The sequence below is a fragment of the Protopterus annectens genome, chromosome 3.part0 (genome assembly GCF_019279795.1).
Source record: "Protopterus annectens isolate FY-2018-M chromosome 3.part0, PAN1.0, whole genome shotgun sequence".
In the NCBI taxonomy this organism is placed as follows: Eukaryota; Metazoa; Chordata; order Ceratodontiformes; family Protopteridae; genus Protopterus; species Protopterus annectens.
In genome coordinates, this window is record NC_056731.1 from 1,531,338,123 (window position 1) to 1,531,361,177 (window position 23,055).

At 44.2% G+C, this 23,055-nt stretch overlaps 1 protein-coding gene across 1 annotated transcript in view; it reads left to right on the top strand.

Annotated features, from left to right (window-relative positions):
• The window catches only part of LOC122796828 (myosin regulatory light chain 2, smooth muscle minor isoform), an 84,258-nt gene that overhangs the window by 36,992 nt on the left and 24,211 nt on the right, over window positions 1–23,055 (top strand). The window contains exons 2-3 of the mRNA XM_044065568.1: window positions 9,348–9,550; window positions 9,749–9,910. Of these exons, the coding sequence (XP_043921503.1) occupies window positions 9,367–9,550; window positions 9,749–9,910 (346 nt within the window). The 5' untranslated portion in view covers window positions 9,348–9,366. The remainder of the gene's footprint in view (window positions 1–9,347; window positions 9,551–9,748; window positions 9,911–23,055) is intronic.

Consider the following 23,055-nt stretch of genomic DNA (forward strand, 5'->3'; position numbering starts at 1 on the left):
TTCTCCTGTGTCTCTGGTTCAGGGAGTGTGGTCGCCTTGTCAGTGGAAGGAGCACATCAACATCAGAGATGAGTGCTCTTGTGCTGGCTCTTCAGACATTTCATCCTCCCCTCTCTGCAGGGTTTCTCAAGGTATTCATGGACAATACTACAGTTTTGGTATATCAAAAAAGAGGGGGTACAAGATCCTACCATCTTTGCTGGCTAGCACTTTTGGCTATCTGGTATCCTACGATTCTTCAGGCAGTTTGCCTTCCTTCAGACCGGAATGTTGTATCAGACAATCTGAGCAGGTCCTTCACTCAATCCCATGAATGGATGCTTCACAGGGATGTGTTTCTGAATGTTGTTCACCTCAAGTAGATCTCTCTGCCTCCCCTCTGAACAGACACTTCTGTTTTGTGCCAGAGTCCCAGGTCCTCTGGTGTGGAAGGTGGACGCTCTCTCATTTTCTTGGAAGGGGATGCTTCTTTATGCATTTCCTCCCCTTCCTCATTCCGAGCATCCTGTTCCAAGATTCAACAGGGTGCTCACCAAATCTTGTTGGTGACGCCCTTTTGGCTGCAACAACACTGGTTCCCTCTACTTTGCCCCTCATCACAAGTTACCCCTCAGGGTGGATCTCGCACAAGACAAGGGGGTATCTCCTCCATCTCAACCTGTCCACTCGACTGACATTGTGGGTGATAGGGTTTTGATTTCTCATGCACTTTGCTGCAGGAGGCCAGGAAACCTACTAGGAAGTCTTAATTATCTAAATGGAAGAGGTTTTTTTTCCATTTGTCTTTCTCGTGATCTGGGCCCTCTTTCTGTGGATGTTTCTTTGGTTCTTTGTGTGAGTTGCTCAATGCTGGATGTTCATCGTGCATACAGCTGCAGTAATCACAGATGGGTTCTCTGCCATCAGGCGGGTCCTCGGTTGGCTGAATTCCAAAGTCTAGGTCCGACGTCGGTTGTCGTCGCTCTCTTTCCTGATGTCAGTGCGACAGGTGTATATAAGACACAGCCGACGCCATATTCTTCCGTCTTTTTTGCCCCCCGGTGCCCGAAGCAGAAGCAGTTCGCAAGTGCCGGTTGGCCAGCTCCTGAATTTACGAAAAATTGGAAACCGAAGTCTTCATTAAAGCTAAGTACCCCGTTGGGGAAACTTTTCTTGCCTCAGACCGATGTCAGAAAAAGTTAACAATTGTATTTCTTGTGGAAAGCAAATACAGCATAAGGATTTCCATTCCCTCTGCATACCTTGTTTAGGCCCAGACCATGACGTCTCGGTCTGTCACTTTTGCGCGACTTTCAATAAACGCACTATTAAGCGTCGGGCGGAGTTCGCCCAACACTTGCCTTTGATTATAAAATGTCGTCGGAGACTCAGACTATCGTTTTGTCCAAAAAACCAAGGACCGACACGCGAGGTCCCCACCGACTACACACGTGTTCCGGTTCTCAGCGAGACGCCTATGCAGTCCCTGACTACCAACGACACTTCTTTGGCGGTGTCTTCTGTAACCGAGACCGCAGGTACCTCGGCCCAAAGCCAGACTACAACCACCGAAGCCACTGTGAGCGTTGAGCCTCCTAATGTGGACAGGTCCACTTCACCCATGGTGTCTTTAGACCCTCATCTTCCTTTTCCATTAAGGCCTTTTAAGTCCAAATCAGCCAGGCATCCCAAGAGGCCTGTTGCACAGGGCCCATCTCCAGGCCCCATGCCTAAAAAGCAGATGCTTAAAATGGCTAAGGATTTAATTACTCTTATCAGGGGTTCCCAACCCCCTCCAGACAAGAGATCCAGAGTAGAGGAAGATTCTCCCTCTTCTGATCAGGGCTCCATTTTTTCAGATCATTTTTTCAGATCATTCTGAGGAACACTCTTACTCCCCTTTTGAAGATTCTGATGCAGAGCAGTCCATTCCTTCTGTATCTCCTCCTGAGGATTTTTCTTTTGGGGAAACCTTGCACACCTTGAGGGAACACTTCCATTGGGAAGGCCAAGACTTTTCTGATTCCAAGAAAAGACTTGGGGAATTTCTTTTGTTACCCCAACACAGACCTCTGGCGATACCTCCTGTCTTGGACATACTTGATGATGTGTATACGGAGGCTTGCCTTAATCAGGATTCCCTGCCTCCTGCCCCAGTCAAGCCTGATAGGTACTACAGAGTTCCTAACTCTCACCAATTTCTTTACAAAAGCCATAATGCTGACCCTGAAACCATTTCTCTGGGCCCCAAGGGAATGAAGGCCTCTACTGCTAAGACTCCACTACCTTCCGAAAGAGAAGATCCTTAGAAAGGTGGGGAAAAAGGGTATATACCTCGGCCACCCTAGCCACGAGGGCCTTAAATTGTCAGTTTCATATGCTTAAATATCAGCAGTTTCTATCATCACAATTAAGAAATAAAATGTCTCAACCTGAACAACCAGATTTGAAGGAGTTGCAGGATATGATGCATAGTGCAGAACAAGTGGGTAAACGCACCTTACAATGTGGCTATGATGCCCTAGAGGCCTCAAGTAGAGCTGCTGTTACAGGATCAGTCATTCGTAGACATGCATGGCTTAGGGAACAAATCTTGCCTGATCATGTGAAAGCTAAACTATTAGATGCTCCTTTACAAAAGGATGTGCTATTTGGTACTAATGCTGAGGAGATACTTCGTAAAATGGAAGAAAAAGCCAAATCTATGCAATCTGTCAAAGCTTTTCTACAGGTTCAACCACCACACCTTAGCAGAAATTGGCCTTCAAAAAAACTGGTCCTTTCCAGCCACGGACAAGCCCCAAAGAGGTAGATACAGGCGCTCAAGGGGCAGAGGACAATCTCACAAGGATCATATAGAGGCAGGCAATGGCAAACTCCAGCACCAAGAGGTGGCGAAGACAGTGCACAACAATATAGGAAACAAACCCAATGACTTCCTCCTTTCCATGCCAAGCAAGTCTCAGCTGGCAGCACCCTTGGGAGGAAAGCTGGCATTATTTACAAGAAATTGGCATATTGTCACAACAGACAAATGGATCCTGGACGTTATAGACGGAGACTACAGATTTCATTTTCACACTCTTCCAAAAATGAGAGGCATGCCAAACCTGCCACACAATCAAAGGGCAGAGGCACAACTACAAATTTCAAAGCTCATAGACATGAAAGCTATTCAAGAGGTACCTACTCACGAACAAGGTCAAGGTTTTTATTCCAGGCTATTTCTGGTACCAAGGAAAGGAACCGACTGGAGACCCATTTTAGACTTATCCATCCTAAACGCATTCTTACTCGCACCAAGATTCAAGATGCTCACATTACAGCAGCTTCTTCCCATGCTGGGCAAGGAGTTTTGGCTGGTAACATTGGACCTCAAGGAGGCATACCTGCATGTCCCAATCAGACAAAGCTGCAGAAGATACCTTAGATTTCTTGCAGGTTCAATCCACTATCAATTCTCTGCATTGCCCTTTGGCTTATCTACTGCGCCCAGAGTATTCATGAAATGCCTGGCATCAGTAATTGCCTACTGCAGACTTCAAGGGATACAAATTTACCCTTACTTGGACGACTGCCTGATCCAAGCGGACAGCAAGCACATACTTCTGGATCATCTGGCTTATGCAACAGGGTTACTGAATTCTCTGGGATACACAATCAACAAAGAGAAATCCAGGCTAACACCATCTCAGAAAATAACTTTCCTGGGTGCCAACTTGGACACAAACACCCAGATGGCCTATCTTACGTCAGAAAAACGGGGGCAACTAACTCAGTACTTCAAAATACTAGCAAATTGTACCAGGCTTACTGCAAGGAAAATCCTGCAGGCTCTGGGCTTCATGGCATCTTGCATTCTTTTAATCCCATGTGCAAAGCTGCATATGAGGAAACTTCAATGGTACCTAAAAAACCTATGGTCTCAACACAGCCACAGTTTGGAAACAAAAATACCAATAATTCCATGTTTGCAAAAGGAATTTCTATGGTGGGCTCAAGCATGTCAAACAAACACGGGCCTCCCATTCTGCAAGCCTCAAGCAGATCAAGTCATTACAACAGACGCCTCAGATTACGCCTGGGGGGCGCACTTGACAGACAGGTGCATTCAGGGCAAATGGTCCCAAAAGGAAAAGCACCTTCACATCAATCAAAAAGAAATGCTAGCAGTGATAAATGCAATTACAGCTTTCAAGGACCTCCTGCATCCAGGACAATTATTGATAAGAACAGAAACACCACAGTAATGTGGTACATAAACAAGGAGGAACACATTCATACCCCCTGTGCAGACTAGCCATGACACTTTGGAACTTGGCTCTGGAATGGCAAATCGAACTTAAAGCATAGTACTTGCCAGGTTTGGAAAACAAGCTGGCAGACAATCTAAGCAGAAATATGACAGATCCACACGAATGGAAGTTGCATCCTCAAGTGTTTACAAAGATAATCCAAGCGTGGGGGAGGCCAGGCATAGATCTCTTCGCCTCCCACAGGAATCATCAATTGGAAAAGTTTTTTGTTCAAGGACCTTTCACCCAAAGGCCTGGAGAATGGACGCCCTTTCATTCAAGTTGGACAGCATGGACAGTTTACGCTTTCCCACCTCTGCCTCTTCTGCCCATGGTGCTCTTAAAAGCAAGAGCAGACCGAAGATGATACTGATTGCTCCAGACTGGCCAAGACAACACTGGTACCCACTCCTGAGGAGCCCAACACATACTCCTCCCTGGCCCCTACCTCTAATGCCTCTTCTGCTGACTCAGCACAGCTACAAAACTCTTCACAGTCAGCTGAAAACACTCAATCTCGCTGCATGGAAAATTCCTTAACACCTCAACAGACCCTGCTCCCCAAAGAGGTGCAGGATGTCATTTTGGAGGCCAGAAGGCCATCTACTAGAAAGGCTTACTCTGCAAAATGGAAACGGTTTTGCTCTTGGAATGAGAAAAAAGGCCAGGACCCTAAACTGAATTTGCCTCTGGTACCCTCTGGTACTACAGTATCTAGCTGAGCTGCTGAACAGTGGACTTTCATTTTCCTCCATAAAAATCCATGCCTCAGCCATTTCTGCAGAATTCAACATGGATCCAGCCTTATTCTCTCACCCACTCTTAAGACAGTTCCTCAGAGGGGCTAAGAATATAAGACCACCAAGGAAACAACCAGTGCCAGCCTGGGATCTTAATTACATTTTAGAAAAATTAACATTGTCTCCCTTTGAACCAGCTGCCTCAACAGATTTGCAATATTTGTCCTGGAAAACAGCTTTCCTTCTGGCCATTACCTCAGCTCGTAGGGTTTCGGAACTACAAGCCCTCATGGCTGTGCAGCCTTTTCTCATCTTCCATCAGGACAGGGTCTCCCTTCGAACCAACCCGTCATTTATGCCTAAAGTGGTATCCAGGGTAGCTTTAAATCAAGCCATACACTTGCCTACCTTTTACCCCAATCCTCAAAACAAAGGGGAAAGGCTGCTACACTCCTTAGACATCCATAGACAGCTACGTTATTACTTGGACAGAACAAAGCCTTTCAGGAAATCAGAACAACTTTTTGTGTCCTATGCTGTAGGAGCTCAAGGGAAGCCAGTTACCAAACAGACGTTTTCAAAATGGATAGGCCACTGCATATGGTTTTGTTACTCCTATCATGGAAAATCTGTCCCTACAGGCATCAGATCCCACTCCACCAGGGCCACAGTTACCTCCTACAGCCTTCCTCAGAGTTCCTACCAAAGATATTTTGGAGGCAGCCACTTGGAGTTCTGTGCATACCTTCACAAAACACTACCACCTGCCTTTATATTCCAAGACTAGAGCAGGCTTTGCCACTGCTGTGCTGCAGGGCATTCTGACTGCTCCCAGTTCCACCTAGTGCCTACCACCCTGTGCGTAGCTTTGGGATTCTACCCATCTGTGATTACTGCAGCTGTATGCACGATGAACATAGTACAGTTTTGTACCTACCATAAATGTAGATGTTAGAGTGCTAATACAGCTGCAGTACAGGTTTCCCGCCCTCCTTCCCCTCTTGGTAAAGGACTAGTGGCCAACACCTCCTCATACTACCTAATTTGGGTTATCCTCCTATGGTGTATTTGCTTGCAACTACTGTTTTTTGATTACATTGCATTGCTTGAATATATATTTAGATATATATAATTTATGTATTGCCTTCCTTCTGGGGGCACCTGACATCTGGGGCAAGAAAGACTGAAGAATATGGTGTCAGCTGTGTCTTATATACCCCTGTCGCACTGACGTCAGGAAAGAGAGCGATGACAACAGACGCTGGACCTAGACTTTGGAATTCGGCCGACCGAGGACCCGCCTGACGGCAGAGAACCCATCTGTGATTACTGCAGCTGTATTAGCACTCTAACATCTACATTTATGGTAGGTACAAAACTGTACTTTTGGCCTGTTCTATTAAGGCCCACTTAGCTCTTTCTGCTTGCTCCCTTTAACTCACCCTTTTGAGGCTAATCAGTTTCTTAAAGGCATCCTTAATGTTAGACCTTCCAGGAAGCCTGCTCCTCCTCCCTTGGATTTTAATTTTGTTCTGGAAAATTTGACTGACTAACTCTGGCTTGTTTTGAGCCTGCTGTTTCAGCTTCTTTGCAACATTGTTCTTGAAAGACCAGTTCTTTTGTTAGATCTCACTTCTGCCAGATGGGTGTCTGAGTTGCAAGCCCTTATGGCTTGTCCACCTTTTTGATATTTCATGAGGACAGGGTGTCCTTGCGTACTTATCCCTTTTATGCTCAAGGTGGTTAATGATTTGTCACTTGTAGTCTTTATTTTTCTACTTGTTTTGCTTCTCTGCAGTCTGACAGAGGGTGCTACATACCTTAGATGTGCATAGCCAGCTCAAGCTTTATTTGGGTAAAACTAAAGCTGTCAGGAAGTCTGACCAGTTGTGTTCCTTTCATCCTAGGTCTTTGTTTCCAAGTGAACTATTTCCTTTTGTTACACTTTACAGGACAGAAGGCTCTCGCCATGAAAAGACTCATTCCACTAGAGCTGTTGCTTCTTTTGGTGCTTTTTTGAAAGGCTTGGACACTAATTTCTATTGAAGCTGCTACCTGGACTTTTGTGCATACCTTTACCGGTTGGATGGCATCGCTAGAGCTAGGTTTTCTGCTGCTATTCTTCTGCTTCCTCCTCCCAGGTTTTTTGAGCTTTTGTACTCTCCCATTAGTAAGGACTTGGTGCAGTTGTATAAAATCTTACCATAACTGTAGATGTCCTTGCCTTCACCATTGTAGTATTCACACCCGCCCTCCATCCCCGTGGTCTTTTTTCCCTTCCTGACTGTGCAGATTCTCCTTGGATTTCCTTGGACTGCTGTGCCTACTGGCGCAGTCTGTTCTGTGGATGGTATGCCTGAACATTGCTTTTATGCCCTACCTTATGCAAGGAGTGAGCAGGTGACATTCTACCTTAAAGCAGTGGTGAACATTAGTAAACTGGACAGACAGAGGGTTTCACTGCACTGCAGGGAATCCCATTAGTAAGGAATACTGCAGCAGTGAAGGCAAGGATATATATATTTTTTTTAATGGTAAGATTTTGCACAACTGTACTTTAAAAACCATATCCCTGTTTAACTATTCACTTCTTAGTAGTGGTGGATTTCGTTTATCTCCCACCCCAACGCACACCGTCTTCTATTGCCCTTCTTTCTATACATTGGTTGAAAGTAGTGGGATTCACAACCCCATTTGACAGTCTGTCCCTTTCTAGTCTTCCACAATTTACCTTTTTTTGTGGAGGAATTTGATTTCCACTGTCCTTGTGATTAACTTGCTAAAGATAAACGTGCTGTATCACCATCTTGAGAGGAAGTTTTGTAACTACCCCTAGTGAAAATGGAGCCATGTAAAATGCCAAACTACAGTAATAAAATGCTTGTGAAACTTTATATTTGGCAATTGTGAAAAGTTGTACATTAGACCCCCTTTAAGTTCTTCACAAACGCTTCCAGAATACTGGAAGTGTCTGTCTTTACTAGGGATTTCATTTTTTCTTGTTGCTGAGTCTTGCTAAGTGAATGGTCTTGTATGTCCTTGAGGTTTTGTGTAGTTTTTGCAGCACAAACTTCTTTTTTTGAAATAGCAAGGGAAAGATTTTGTTGCTGCTATCGGTTCTTTTCCTCGTCGGGTTTTTTTTTTTTCTCCAGATCTCATGCTTTTTCAAATAGTGCTTGCCTTTCAACATTTAATAAAATGCATCTTCTACTACAAAAATATTCCTTCTCTGCAACGTCAATAAGGCTTCAGAATAAATTGGCATTAACCCAACAAGTCATCATCTTGCAGCATTTTTCCCCATATGTAGGTGTGTCACTTAAAATATGTATGCCTTGTATTTATTCGATTTGTACACAACTTGTGTATGAAGTTGTGTTATGTATATATGCAGTCTCCAAACTGGATTGCATTATGGAGCTTTTCTTCCTGGGACACTACTGAAAAGGGGTTATTGCCCAGTCAAGCTTTTATAATGACACTGAGTACACAAGACTACCATTCTGTCCTTTTATTTCTTTGTGGCTTATTCATGCTCATGGGGCAAAAGTCAAGGGAGACAGCAGTGGATGCTGTTATCTTTTCTCTAGGGATCTGCATTTGCTGCTTCAGCTGTGGCTTGTGCTGCACATGCCAGAAGCCTCCAAAGGGTTGCTGTGCAGTGGTCTAGGGGTCCTGTCACCACACGCACACACAGTTAACGTTGAAACCTTTTCTACTTGTTTAACTATTTTGGGTAGCACTTGTGAATGTTTGTTTTGTTGTGTTTTTTTTTTTTTTTATACTTGTGCAGAGAGCAATGGTAACACCTGTATGTTTTAATGGTTGGCAGAATGGGAATGAGTAAGCCACAGGACTAGTGTCCCACAGAATGAGCTAGTCATTTGAGTAAGATAGGGGGAATGCTTTTAATTGTATTTCTCCAGGGAAATAATTTGTCCACAAACATCCTGACAAAAATGTGCGAAAGTGTGCTGCAATTTTATAGGCTTAATTTTGAGGAGGAGGTAAAATGGGCTTGCTTGTTAAGACACTTGCAGCGTGGATGTGAATTTGTAAATTGGCAACATGGGTTGTCTCTACAAAAAAAGTTTCGGGTCTTCCCTGTAGAATGTGCCTTTTCTGATAATACAGTAACTTCACATTCGTTGAAGTCTTAAATAGTCTAATACAAAATTACTCCACCCCACATGTACATAATTTTGCAGATCACTTTGATAATGATGAAAGAATGAGATATAATGACTACAGTAACGTTTCATCTCTTCTCCATAATTGGGCCCCCCCCCCAGCCTCCTTTTTGTAATCTACTTCATGTTTTTGCTTTTTCTAGGTCTCATTAAAGTTCCATCATGTCAAGCAAAAGGACAAAGGGAAAGACCACCAAGAAGCGCCCTCAGCGGGCAACTTCCAATGTGTTTGCTATGTTTGATCAGTCTCAAATTCAGGAGTTCAAAGAAGCATTCAATATGATTGACCAGAACAGAGATGGCTTTATTGACAAAGAAGATCTGCATGACATGTTGGCATCACTTGGTAAGATATATTTCTAAACCACTACCCCGCCTTTTTCATTTAGCTGTACTAGAAGTTTCGTTTGCATGAGTACTGTGACCTGTCTGATTAGTCCCCCCCCCTCCCCCCCGCCAAGTCGCATGGGATACTGAAGATGTCTGAGCTAACAAGTGTGTGAACGTTGTGTGTAACATGCTAATTTTCTGCTGTTTATTACAGGAAAAAATCCTTCAGATGATTATTTGGATGCTATGATGTCAGAGGCTCCTGGCCCTATTAACTTCACAATGTTTCTAACTATGTTTGGTGAAAAGTTGAATGGTACAGACCCAGAAGATGTTATAAGAAATGCATTTGCCTGCTTTGATGAAGAAGCAACAGGTAAGGGTAAAAACATTGTAGTAGAATGTCTTGCACACTCCCTTCTGTCATTTTACTGAAGGTTGCACATGCCCGAAACAAAGGTGTAAGCGATGGTTAGTATAGCACAGTGGCTTGGTTTAAACTTGAGGTACTGCAGCTGATTCAACTTCATCTGTAAGGGCTTTAAACCAGTAGCACTAGACTGATCCCACTACAGGGCACAACTTTTTCAAGTTCAAAGTTCATCGCCCTATATGCGAGCCCATTATATCGGAATGGGAACCAGGCTGGAGTTAATTGCAAAAGTCTTAAATACTTCGAGACTTTTAAGATACCCTTATGTAATGCAGGGTATGGAAGGTACACAAGCGATGCAGATAACTTCATCTCTGTACCAGAACAAAAACTGGCTGGCTTAGCTCAGTACAGTTAAAGTAACTTTGTTTTAAACTTGTCTGAGACCTGGTAGTGTGACTCGTTGCAACAGCATCTTCACTTTTAGATGTTTATAAGTTTGGAGTGGATGGGCCTGTGGTTGAAAAGGAGTTTACCCTTTTTTTTTTTTTTTTTGTTTTTTTGTAGGAGCAAGAGTCGGGTCAAATCTTGCATTGTGCCCTTCCTGGTGACTAGAAGTGATAAGTACCCAGATACCCTTTCTAGTGTCCGATTTCAAATCGGACTGCATGGATTGCTATTTTTGCAAGTTACGACCTTTTCAAAAAGTGTGCCTGTGGAATGCAAATTCTGTCGCTAGATTTTGTTGATCTTGCTGCCTCCTGGAATGGATAGCTGTAAATTCCCTGTCACGTAAGCCAAAAATATTTCATTAGTAGGACAAGAATCCTGAAGGCTTATTTCAAATTTGAAGGCTTTTCCTTGAGCACAGAAAGTTTTATTGGTTCATGGGATACCCCATTTGAAGGGAATCCCTGTTATTTTTCAAGTAAAGTATTCTCTAGAAGATCAAATACTTGGGGATAATTGATGGATAGGACCCATAAGGTCAAAATGGGCTCTGCCACCTCTTGACAGCAGACCTATCACTAGTGGTGTTCCCAGGGATCTGTCCTGGGACACCTACTGTTTGGCATGTACTTCTTGAGAGGTCCAGGCAAGGATACAGGGCCTGTGGCTGACAAGGTCTGCAGATGACTAAGTTGGGGGTGTCATTGACTCCCCAGTTGATGTTTAACATATTGAAAAGAGTCTCGTAGCTACGTATAACTGGGGCCAAAGTCCTGGCCTCAAGTTAAATGCAGAATAAAGTATTTTCGTACCATTCAGCAAAAACATGATCCCTACCGATTACCACATCAATTGCACCCCCCTAAGCACACAACCTGTGGTGAGACCTGGGTACTTAGGTCGAATGAGAGATTGTTGTCAACTTTTGTGTGGTGGTGGTCAGAAAAGCTTTGTTAGTCTCATAAGTAAAAGGATTGCATCCAGAAAAAGATTACCTCTCTCTACTCCTCCCATATTAAGACTTGTAATGGAGTATAATGCCCTGTTTTGGTATGTACCTATCAACACCTGCACCAACTAGAAAGGCCACATTCTGTGGCCTTCAACACCTATTCTATGCAGACGGGCTTAAATCGCTGTCACTCTAATCTGTCATACAGATTGCTCAGAGGTCACTGTCACGTCAGACCCTGCTTTACTAGAGGTGCTCCATATCTGTAAGTCTTAACTCCTCATGCATTACCCGCTTGATGGGCCTTAATCTGATGTGCAACATCAATAAAACCTGCTGGTGAGACAGGTTTGTCTCCCAGAGGCTGCCCTGTCTCTGGAATAGACTTCCCATACATGTCAAGAGTACTTTAACCCTCTTCAAATGCAACCTTGATGACTGGATGGGAAACTAAATTTGTCCCAGGGGTTCCTCCTGTCCCTCATTGACAGGGGCAAGAGGTGCTGACTGAGGGTTCTTTTTTGGGGATAAAATTTGGCTAGGCTTGTACCGAGGCCCCAGGGCCATTTAGCTAGTAACTTCCTATAAGAAGCCAGAAACAGTTGTGGTATTTGCAGGTAGAGAACAGGCAGCCTTTTATGCCTAGGTCTGAGGACTCCAGATATTGCCTTTTGGAAACTGGTCCAGTAGTAACCTGGCTCAATTCTCTCAAGAGGCTGCTTGGTTGACCTTCAGAATGGCTGCTGGTTTCCAGGTACTGCAGTAGAAAAGCAGCCTTGGCAAATCGCATGTTCTGCTATCAGCCATCAGCTCTCCCTCTAGAACATTCTTGACATTCATGAAGAACCATGTAGTAAGCCATCTTCTGGTCCACCTCCTCACTGATGGGAAGAGTTGCCCGCAGCTTGAAGCTTTTTAGTAAAGCCATACTAGAGTTGACGTGACCTTGGCCACCTCCTTTTGCTATAGTTTGGGTAATGTAGGTGCCTGGCATATTAGCCCATAGGCACCTCGGCCCACTGGGGCAGCTGGTCCATATAAGATATTGATCCTCATTTTTTTAGAACTCCAAGAGTAACTGCTTGAGTTCTTTATAATCCTGTACTTCACAGGAGGTGCTGCATAGTCTACAAGATGCAAAAAAAGTGTAACATTAAGTCTTGTCTGGCCGAATGTTAAAGCTGTCCCCCTTTGAGGGGGAGATCCCAAAGGCAATCTTTCCCACTAGAGAAGCTAACGAAGTTTGAATAAACTCTGCCATGTACTTAATGGTCTCTCATGTCTGATAAGAAGAGGGCACCTGTCTGGCATGGCAATTGTCCTCATTAACCCTTCGTCTTTGGCTTGCTGTATAGTGAGCCATTTCTGCGAGAGAGGCTTGGCAGTTAAAGCCACAGGGTTTCCTCACCTGGTACAGGGTACGGTCTTCCTCCTTGAGCTCAGTTGCTTTATTTCACAAGTGTGTGATCCTTTAAACCTCGGATCCTGATGTGCAGAGTCCTACTGTCTTCTTAGACTGGGTAAGCTGTAGTACAATTTATATTTTTTTCAGAAAGTGGTGTGTGTTCAGAATTTTTTGAGACCTATACCGGGATGTCTGGGTGTAAGGAATCTGGCACCATCTGGGGTGTGGTGTGGTGTGTGTTTTTTTTTTTTTATGGTTGCATTCTGTTGGCTCGTCTTTCCAGACTTCAAACAGGCAATAACTGTCCTGTGGGAAGCAAGTCTGCCATAAAGACTTTCACTTGGTTTTGCATGTTTTTTTTTTTGTTTTGGAGCCCTCTGCTCAGCATCTCTGCTGCTAGATTCCACGCAAAACCCCTTTTAAATGTGGACTATCTACACATGTGGAATCCTTGTCTGCTTCTTTGTTAGCAGTGCAACCCCAGTCTTCTGCAGGTTCCCTTCCTCCAACTGCTAATGTGATTCCAAAAGTATAGGAACCTAGGGGCCCTTACAAGCCTAGCCAAGAGTTTATCCCAAAAAAAGAAACATCGGTCAGTAAATTGGTATCTGGCTAACTGACCTTGTGGACCACCCCAAACACAGCCAATCACCTTAGGGTTTCATTCTCATATGGGGTAAACACCTTTAACTATTATGCCAACCTCCCTATGACCTTATTTAACTGTTTCGAGCTGGGACCTTTTGCATGTCAAGTCAACATAACCACTACACTATATCTGAGGTCCACAGAATGAGTGAGTAAATTGACTGCATCCCTCGACTATGCCTGTTAATGTATGCCTTTCCACCACCCTCTACCTACTGGCTGTAGGCTAAAGTCCAGGGCCTGGTTAAGGTAAAACAAGAATTCATAGTCTTCATTAAAACCGTCAAACCTTTGCCATCTTCAGAATCTCTCAGTCTCCAACCAGATGGATTATAGCAAGAGGAGGAAGACTCCTCCTTCCAACCTTAAACCTACCCTAATTTGGATGATGCAGTGGTCTGTACCTCCCCACCCAAAGACCTTCCCTTCAGAGGCACATTACATAGAATGAAAACATGTTGGTTTCATCATGGTTTGGGGTTTCCTACATTACACCACTCTGGGACTATTTACAGGTTTTTAAATATTTTTTTGTATGGAGTCTGACCACATGGGGTCTGGCATCTTAGAAGTGGTTGGTCTCCCTCTTGGTATCCCAAAAAAGTTGCATCATGCAAGCCTCACTCATGCTGCTGGCCTCTCTCCCCCTAAAGCTGCAGTCATTGATGATTTTTTTTTTTTTTTTTTTTTTTTTTTTTTTTTTCATACGTACAACTGACTGAAAGACAGTGTAAGTAACATCTCATGTTGCTCAATGACTGCTTAAAACACACAGTACAAATGCCAAAGAACAGACATGTGCTTTTTACTGCTGCTTTAGCAAGACTAAACTGCATTTCTTGTGAAGCCTGAATTGTACTACTTTGACTCTTCTCCCATCCCCCTTCACACCTAACTTCCCTAGCTGTCAAGTGCCAAGGGTAATTTGAGCTATTACCTGCTGTCTTTATAGCAGGAGACTTGACTCCTGTACTGTCTTTGTTCTAGCCTTTACTTTCTGTATTGGTAGGGGAAGGACCAGGGTGCTATGACATCACAGCATGGGTGGGTTTTTTAGGACAGTCAGGGTGATGTCCGTTTGGGGAGGCAACTGGCCAGAAAACTACCTGTAATTCAGTGGCCTTGACTCCAATGAATTGGAAACTGCAGCAAGGGTGGGATAAAAGTTTTTTTTTGATGGTTTTTAAATGCTGTGTTTATTCATAACTGGGACAGTAAATAGGGAGAAAGGGAAGAAGTTGAGCATTTAATAGAATCCCATTGTCCTTTTTAAAACTGACTTGGATGACCCATTGGATAGAGTTCCTGTTTGAATCCCCAGGTGGAAGTCTTTTGAGAAGTTGGACAAAAGGTAAACTGACTTAAAACTGTTAAAGAATTCTACTTGTTTCCAACCCTGTGATACAACCCCTCCTACGGCTTGGCTCTTCCACCTAGACAAGAGGAGGCCTCCCTCCCCATGGACGTAGACTAAGGCAGCCAAGAAGATGGCAACCAAAACAACCTCCGAGATCAGATGCTGCTAGAGAATGCACAACAAAGTACAGTTATGTAATATCTCGCCTTAACAGTAGATGCCCTTCTCTTTCCTTCCATTATGAATATGGCAACAGTAATCTCCCTCCAAGGATAGCCCAATGTGTGGCCAGTATACCAAAGTTTTTGGTACTTGCAGGAGCCATTTGTCTCTCGTATGCTCCCTGCACAAGGAGTGGGGCATAAAGGTGATGGTATGGATGGCACGCACTATAAAAGCCACGGGAGGAGCAGAATGTCCCTAGGGACAAGTGTGTGCACCAGGAAAAGAGGGAGAACAGTCCCCTCAGCCAGGAGGGTTCAAAACATGCTAGAGCAGAGGGGTCAGGAATGAGGGAGTGAATACTGCAACAGTGAAGAGAAGGTTATCTTATGATTTTTACACAGCTGTACTATACCCTTCCATATCACTGTTGCAATATTCTAATCGTAAAGGAAGGGAGAGTACAAAAGCTCAAGAGGAAACCTGGGAGGAGGGCAGCATAGAAAAACCTTCCAGAAACCTATGCAAGATAGCCCTGGGGAAGCAAGCTGTAGCCCTGGAGATAATATCCAACTTGTAATGGTTGGTGAAAGTCTGAACATGAGACCAAATAGCAGCCTCTAGGATGGAGTTGGTATTTAGCTCCTTGAAAAAAAGCACCAGAGGAAGCAACGGCCGTGGTAGAATGAGCCTTTACTGATAAGTTACCATGAATAGTATAACAAAACTGCCTTCAGAAGTCCAGGAAGAGACTGTTTGCTTGGAAACAACCAGACTCAGACTTGAGATGAAAGAAAACAAAAAGCTGGTCGATTTGTGATTAACTTTAGTTTCATCCAAATATCTGAGTGGTCTATGCAAATCCAAGGTGTGAAGAAACTTTTCACTGGCTGACTTGATAAGGAAAAGAAGGCAAACTGATTGACCACCTTGAGCATAAAAGAATTGGTACAAAAGAGTCCCTGTGGAAAACTTAAAGGAGGAGCAGCAATGAGAGACTGAAGTTTAAGAAACCCTCTTGGCTGAAGTAAGAGCTAAAAACAGTTGAAGTACAATGTTGTAAGGAAGCTGAAGCAGCAGGCCTTCAGAACAAAACTGAGTTTACAGGAAGGTGGAATGGGTTTCTGGGAGGTCTGACATGAAGGGATTCCTTTTAGGAAACTGACTTCAAACCTGGAGGCCAAAGGAGTCTTCAAAAGCAGACAAGCAAACTGCTGAAATGTGAGCTTTAACTGAAGAACATGCTAAGTCAACATGGAGTAAATCGTACAAATTAACTTCCACAAATAGATTCTGATGGCAGTAGGCCCCTGAGAGAAAATCTCCCCCATCTGGACAAATTGATTTTCTGGTAGTGGTCTTTCTGGCCACTTGCAGGACCAGAAGCATATCCTCTGGAAAAAAGGTGCCTAAAACTGAGGAAACCCTTTCAACCACAGCATCAGTGGACAAGTGAGGGTAGAGGAGACCCCTAGTCTTGTGTGAGAAGGTCCACCCACTGAGGTAATTTTGTGGAGATTCTCCTCTGACCAAGTGAGAAGGGAAACTTTACTGTCTGGGCCAGAAAGTGAATCGCCAACAAGTTTTTGGGAGTCTTGCCTGATCTTGTGCAAGACTTTATGCCTTCCTAATGTCCCCTTTCAAGGAAAAGGCAGGGTGTCCACTTTCCAAGCCGGAGGACCTTTGAGATTCTGGAACAAAGTTTCCTTGTTCAGAGGGAGCCAAAAAGAGTTACTTGGGTTTAGGATCTAGCTGTCCAGTATTGAGAGCTAGCCTGCAAAGAAGGTAGGATCCCCTTACTTGTTGACCTATTACATCACCTGTGGTATTGTCTGAACTTTAAGGGGCCTGGAGTGAAAGGGGTAGCTAGAAACCAAGCTGTCATCTCCTTTATGTTGTTGTGGTTTGACCTCCAGAGACCCTGAACATTGAGATAGCCGAAGGAAGCTCCCCTTCCGCTGTTTGAGATCTGTAGATGAGAAGGGAAGCACTGGGTTGCAAGAGTCCACCACTGAAGCTTGAGCTTAAGGCTAGTAAGGGAGGGAGCTAGGAGGTCTAGGGGGGTGGTAATGTTGAAGCCTCACTGATTTGAGGTACCACTGAAGCTTTCTCATATGGAGCCTGGACAAAGCAGCACAAGAATGGTGCAAGCCTTAAATCGGAGGACCCTGAGAAAATCTCCGGTCGTGACTGAATCCAGAGGTAGAAATCAAAGATGGGGCCTTGGAGCAGGTAGAGATTCCATGGGAATAGTCTGGATCCTGCAACTAGGAAGAACACCAGTCCACTTCTGAATTTAAAAGGTATGCTGAACATCACCATATGCTCCCAGTGTAATGTAGGACATAAAGGTTATGAGGCTTACCAAAAACAGAACCCAACCGATTGCCCTAGGAAGAACACCAGTCCAAGGAACCAAAGAGCTAACTTTTACATCCAGAAAGGTAAGGAACTAGGGGGATGGAGGTAGTGAGCAAAATACTGCAACAGTGAAGGCAGGGACATCTACCGATTTTTTGGTAAGATTTTACACAACTGTATTATGTCCTTGCATTCACTGTTGCAGTGTTCTTAACTGTATGGGAGAGTGCCAGAGCTCAAGAGAAAACTAGGGAGGAGGAAGGGGCAGAAGAATCCCCTAGCAAAACTAGCTCTAGTTGTAAGAGGTATCCTCCAAAGTGTAATGCTTTTAAAGGTATGCACAAAAGTCCAGAGTTAGTATCGAAGCTGTTGAAAAGCATCAAGAGAATCCACAGCTCTATTAGAATGAGTCTTTTTAAAGAGAGCTGTTGCTCAAAGTGTAACGCATGGAAATAGCATTGGAAATCCAAGAAGAAACAGCCTGCTTGGATATACAGCATGCCCCAGAGGTCCAAGATTGAAAAACAACTGATTAGACTTTCAACTGAGTCGTATCCCTATATAAACTCTTACGTTGCCCATGCTTGTCCAAGTATGGAGCACCCTCTCGCTGTTCGTTTGCGGACAGGGAGAAAAAAGGCATATTAGCTCATTCACTGCAGTGGAGCTCAGGAAGTTTGCTCTTAACTTCCAATGGGCAGAGCTTAAAGCTTAAGCCATTTCACAGAATCAAATCATCTTGCATTTCAAACGTTCATATCTCTGGAACCATAAGGATCATTAAACAAGTGTAAATGGCAAACTCTTCAGCAGTGTTGGTATTTAGGTTTTAGGTCTTGTCACACAGTAATAACATTTATAATAATTTGTAAACTACTTACAATGTCTGAGCAACCACTTGTTACACGCATACTGTCAGCAGCATTTTATTCATCTACCTGAGAGTTTTCCTATGAGGCTAAAGAGTAGAGATATTTAGAAAAATGTGAATTGTGTATACATTTTTTCATAAATGGTTAATATCCATTTACCTGCACTAGACAGTGATCAGATATTAATGCATTTGAGTTTGCTATTGTGCAAGCTTAAGATGTCTTTGGAATTATTGATGCAAACATCAGCAAGTAATTGGTGGGTAAAGGAGTCTGTAGAAGTTAACCGCAGATGCACCTGGAACCCATCAATTAGATGTAAAGAGTTAATAGACTGATTAAGAGATGGCTCATTAACCACCTTTGGCATAAAAGGCTTAGTGCGCAAGGACATTGTCCTCGTGAAATATCAAAGGGGGACCAGCCATAAGGGCCTGCAACTGTTGCACCCGTATGGCAGAAGTAAGCGATAACAAAAGGACAGTCCTCCAAGAACATGTTGTAAGGAATCTGAAGCAGCAGGCTAAAAGTGAGCCTGAATCAACTTCTCCAAAATGAAAAGATCCCAGGGAGGAAGAACAGCCTTCCTATGAGGTGTAATATGAAGGATGCCTTTAAGAAGTGGTCTCATCTCAAATCTAGCGGCAAAAGGAGGAGAAAAAAGCAGACGTGGCTGATAGGTGGACCTTAATAGAAGAATAAGCCTAACCAGCATTGAGCAACTTGCACAAATGAGGGCTCCAAAGGAGCATCCACAGTGTGGGTCCAGGTTACGAGAGACACCTGAAGAAAACCTCTTCCATTTGGATAAGTATGGTTTTCTAATTTAGGTTTCCTGGCCTCCTGCAGGACTTGCAGCATGTCCTCGGGGGGGGGGGGGTTATCACCCACAGTGTCTGAAGCGTGGGCAAGGGGAGTGGACAAGAGATCCCTTGTATTGTGATAAGTTGCCTCACTGGGTGAATCTAGTGGCGATTGCCCCTGGCTAGATGTAGAAGAGGAGGGAACCAGTGCTGTTGCGGGCAAAAGGGAGTCTCCCAACAAGATATTGAGAGCATCCTGTTGAATTTTGAACAGGACTTTCAGAATGAGAGGAAGGGGAGGGAATGCATAAAGACATATCCTTTTCTAAGAGTGTCCACATTCCATACCAAAGGACCAGGGACTTTGGCACAAAACATAGGAAGCTTTTTTTGTTCAGAAGGGAGGCAGAAAGATCCACATAAGTACCCCACTGGTGGATAATGTCTAGAACCACACACCCTGTGAAGCATCCATTCATGGGACTGAGTTGGGGACATGCTCAGTGTCTGCCACAATGTTCTGACCAGAAGGGATATGAACTGCCTTAGTTCCTTGACAGCAAGATCCCATACCAGAAGGCCAACTAGCAAAGATGAGATTCTGTTCCTCCCTCCTTTGTTGATATGCCATGTCACTGTGATATTGGCTGTGAATACCTTGAGAGGCCCTGGAGAAGACTGAAAGGCCTGAAGAGGTAGCAGAAGAGGTGGTCTCTCTTTTGGCATTGGTGTGCTCTTTCTGCTGACAAGGTGCACAGACTAGATCTGTACCTTTTTAGGGAGCCAAAAGACACCCCCCCCCCACCTGTATCTGAGGAGTGTGAACAATTTCTGAGTGAAGAGGTGGATGAAAAGGGATCCCTAGATTCAGAAAACTGCTGAATCCACCAGAGAAGTTGTCTGAAGCAAAGAAGAATCCACCAGAGAGACGTTCTGTCTGGAGCAAAGAAGAAGAGAAACTAACCCTAGACTATGAGCATGTTAAAGCCACACTGACTTCAGAAACCACTGAAACTTTCTTGTATGAAGTTTGGCCAGAGGGAGCATTGGAATGGTGGATGCCATAAAACCCAGAACTCTCCAACTCCTTGGCGGTAATGGAAGCCAGAGGAAGAGTACGAAAGCAAGAAATGAGTTTAGCCCCTTTGGAGGGGGCAGTGATGCAAGCATTTGCACAGTCCTGAATCTTGCAACTCAGAAAAACATGATCCCGGGAAGACTCTTCAAATTTGTAGTGAACCCCAGGCTCTGAAGAAGGGTCTTTGGAGAGAGGACGCCTGATTTAACGGGTTGTCCATGTAAGGAAATATTTGGATTCCTTGAAGTCTGCACGAACATCCTTGGGGCAGTAGAAAGGTCAAAGTGGAGAACTGAAAATGCCAGGAAGCCACAGAGAAACGGAAAAACTTCCTGAAGAGGATGGATTGGAATATAGGGATGAGCATCCTTTGATTTCCAGAGACTGCATATAGGCCTGCGGGAGCAAGAGGGGAAATGGATCTGAAAGGGCAGCATCCAAAAGGAAAGTGTAAATGAGAGAGAAAGGCCTAGAATAGGTCTCGATGCCCTCTTCTGGGCTGTAGAAACGGCCTCAGGAGTAGAATCTTTCCCCATTTTGGGACTCTAGTCTCAGGGAACTATTAAAAAGAGGTGCTAGAGATCTTGAATCTCTGGTAAAAAGGTGATCTGAAGACCAGAAGAGAGATTTCTGGCTAGGAAGGGGCCTATTTAGTCATGCAGCACCTGGTTTGTTCAGAAAGTGACTGGCCTTTGAGTCCCTGAAAGTGGCCAGCCCTGGCAGGAGTAGTCAGCTTGTCACACTTACCTTTTAGTAGAAGGACTGGGATGGCCTACAAAGGCTGGCGTAGTGGGGTAGTTTCTCTGAAATTTAGGCACAGGAGAAAAATAAGGCCTTGCCCTTTGCAGCAGCTTCCCCAAATAAGTTTGTAATCCAGAGGAACATCCATCAACTTAGGCTTCACCACAACTGAATATTAAAACTAAACCAGGAATATCTCGTAATTGAACCAAAAACAGGAGCCCTAGAAGAGGCCTTTGCTGCATCGTAACTACATTAGTGTGGTGAAAAGACTTTGAGGAAGTCCCTAGCAAGGAAGGAACAGAAGTTTTACCCTCTGCCTGGAAAATCAGAACCAAGTTGACAGGCCTGAGAAAGAAGAGCCAACCTATACCTAGACATGGGTCTGATAATGGCTCTAAAAAGAGTTGACAGGCCTGAGAAAGAAGAGCCAACATATACCTAGACATGGGTCTGATAATGGCTCTAAAAGGTAGGGTAGCAGAAGTAAGCCTTTTTTTTTTTTCCAGCCTGTTCATAGTTTTGTCTTTGTCAGAAGGCAACTTGGGTGATGGAAGCATTTGAGACGGCTTATCAGAAGCTACAGACACTATAGGGTTCCTGAGGATTGTTCGATCAGGCTTCTTGGGAGCAGGGGGGAGAGAATCTGGCGCCTGAGTCTTTGAGACTGCATCCAGTATAGTAGCCAAGACTGGAGTAATAGCCGTAGGTTTAGGAGTCCAACTGCAACAACTAGTACTTATCGATATCAGACCTGAGAAGAATCCCACAGAATAAGAATAAGGAACACAGTATCTTGGAGTGTGGGTCCCCAAAGGAAATTTCCTCCAAAGAAGCATCAAGGCTAATAGATTCCTCTTCTGGGACTCCATAGTCCAAAGGAGAGGGGATTTTGAGTAGAATAAGTTGGGAATTCGTCAGCAGAATCTGACTTGTCCTCCGAATCCTGGTCTTTTAAGAGGTGTTTGGGACCAAAGAGCAGCTGGTACTGAAACACCATGAGGAGGTTTTAGGGACATTAAGGCAGAAAATAACGCCAGAGTAAAAGCCTGCCACTCACTCTGTGGATCCTTGGAAGCAGCAGAAACTAATTCTTTTAAGGCAACATCCTGAGAGGGCTCCGATCTGGGATGACAGTCTAGACCCATAGCAGGAGCTAATTCCCCAGCTAAAAACTAAAGCACTCCCCTAAGCCCCTCAGAAAATCCACCATGGTTCCCTCTGTCCAAGGTGGATGCCTGCAAAGCCTTTTCAGATGTGCTGCCAACTAGATCCTCACCAGCCTCCCAACACTTGCAGCAGAGAAATCCAACAATGCAGCTTGGGAGAGCCTTTGAGTTTGTAACGACTACTGGACAAACACCTGGCCATGGGGCTGGACAGTGGATGATTCTGGTCATACCCTTTTTCACCTTCCCTAACTGCTGACCCTCTAGGCTGGGATTCCTTCCATAGTATATTTAACAAGTCACCTAAGCTGCTGCTTCTCAAGATGCAAGGAGAGGGAAGAAAGTCTACTGTGAAACGTTTTGGGAACAACCTCCTGACAAATAGAACAAGACATATGGTCATGAGAAGCACATAACAGACACTTATGGTGGTCTGTGGAGAATGTGTCCCTTGCTGACTTTCACCCTTCCTGGTTGACATTAACCTCCTAACACAAAACTAGAAAAAAACAAAATGCCAACAGGGCACTTGTCTTGCAAGACAGCAAATGGGTGTAGGAAGTCCCTGGAGAACAAAAATGAGTTCAACTGGCAGAAAAGACTCTGGTAAAACAGTGTAAAAGATGTTTTTAGGACTGGCAAAAGTTCTGTTTTTGGCAAGTCTGAACGTCCCCTTTATGCCGTACATTACGCAGGGAGCATATGGTGACACTTGGCATAATTTTTTAAATTCGGATTTCTTTTTGAAGACTGGCTGGACTTTGGGCTGCAGGGAATACCTTCTAGTTAAAGAATATTGCAGTAGTGAATGTTAAGGGCATCTAAAGATCCTGAAGCGGAGCTTCTTGGGGCAAAGCTTGAATGAGCAGATCATCCAAATAAAGATCTGAATCCCCCTTGTCCTACAAAATACAATAATGGGAGAGTCTCCTCTTGTGAATCCCCTTGGGGCAGTAGAGAGGCCAAAGGGCAAAGTGGAGAACTCGAAATGGAAGGAAGAAGTGGAGAAATGCAAAACATTTTCAATAAAGTGTATGGATGAGGGTTATGGAGGTAGGGATCCTTGAGATTCAGACCGACCCGAAAAAGGCCTCTGAAAGAAATGAGGTTTGAAGAGAACATTTGAGAGGAGGGGACCTTGAGAAAGGTG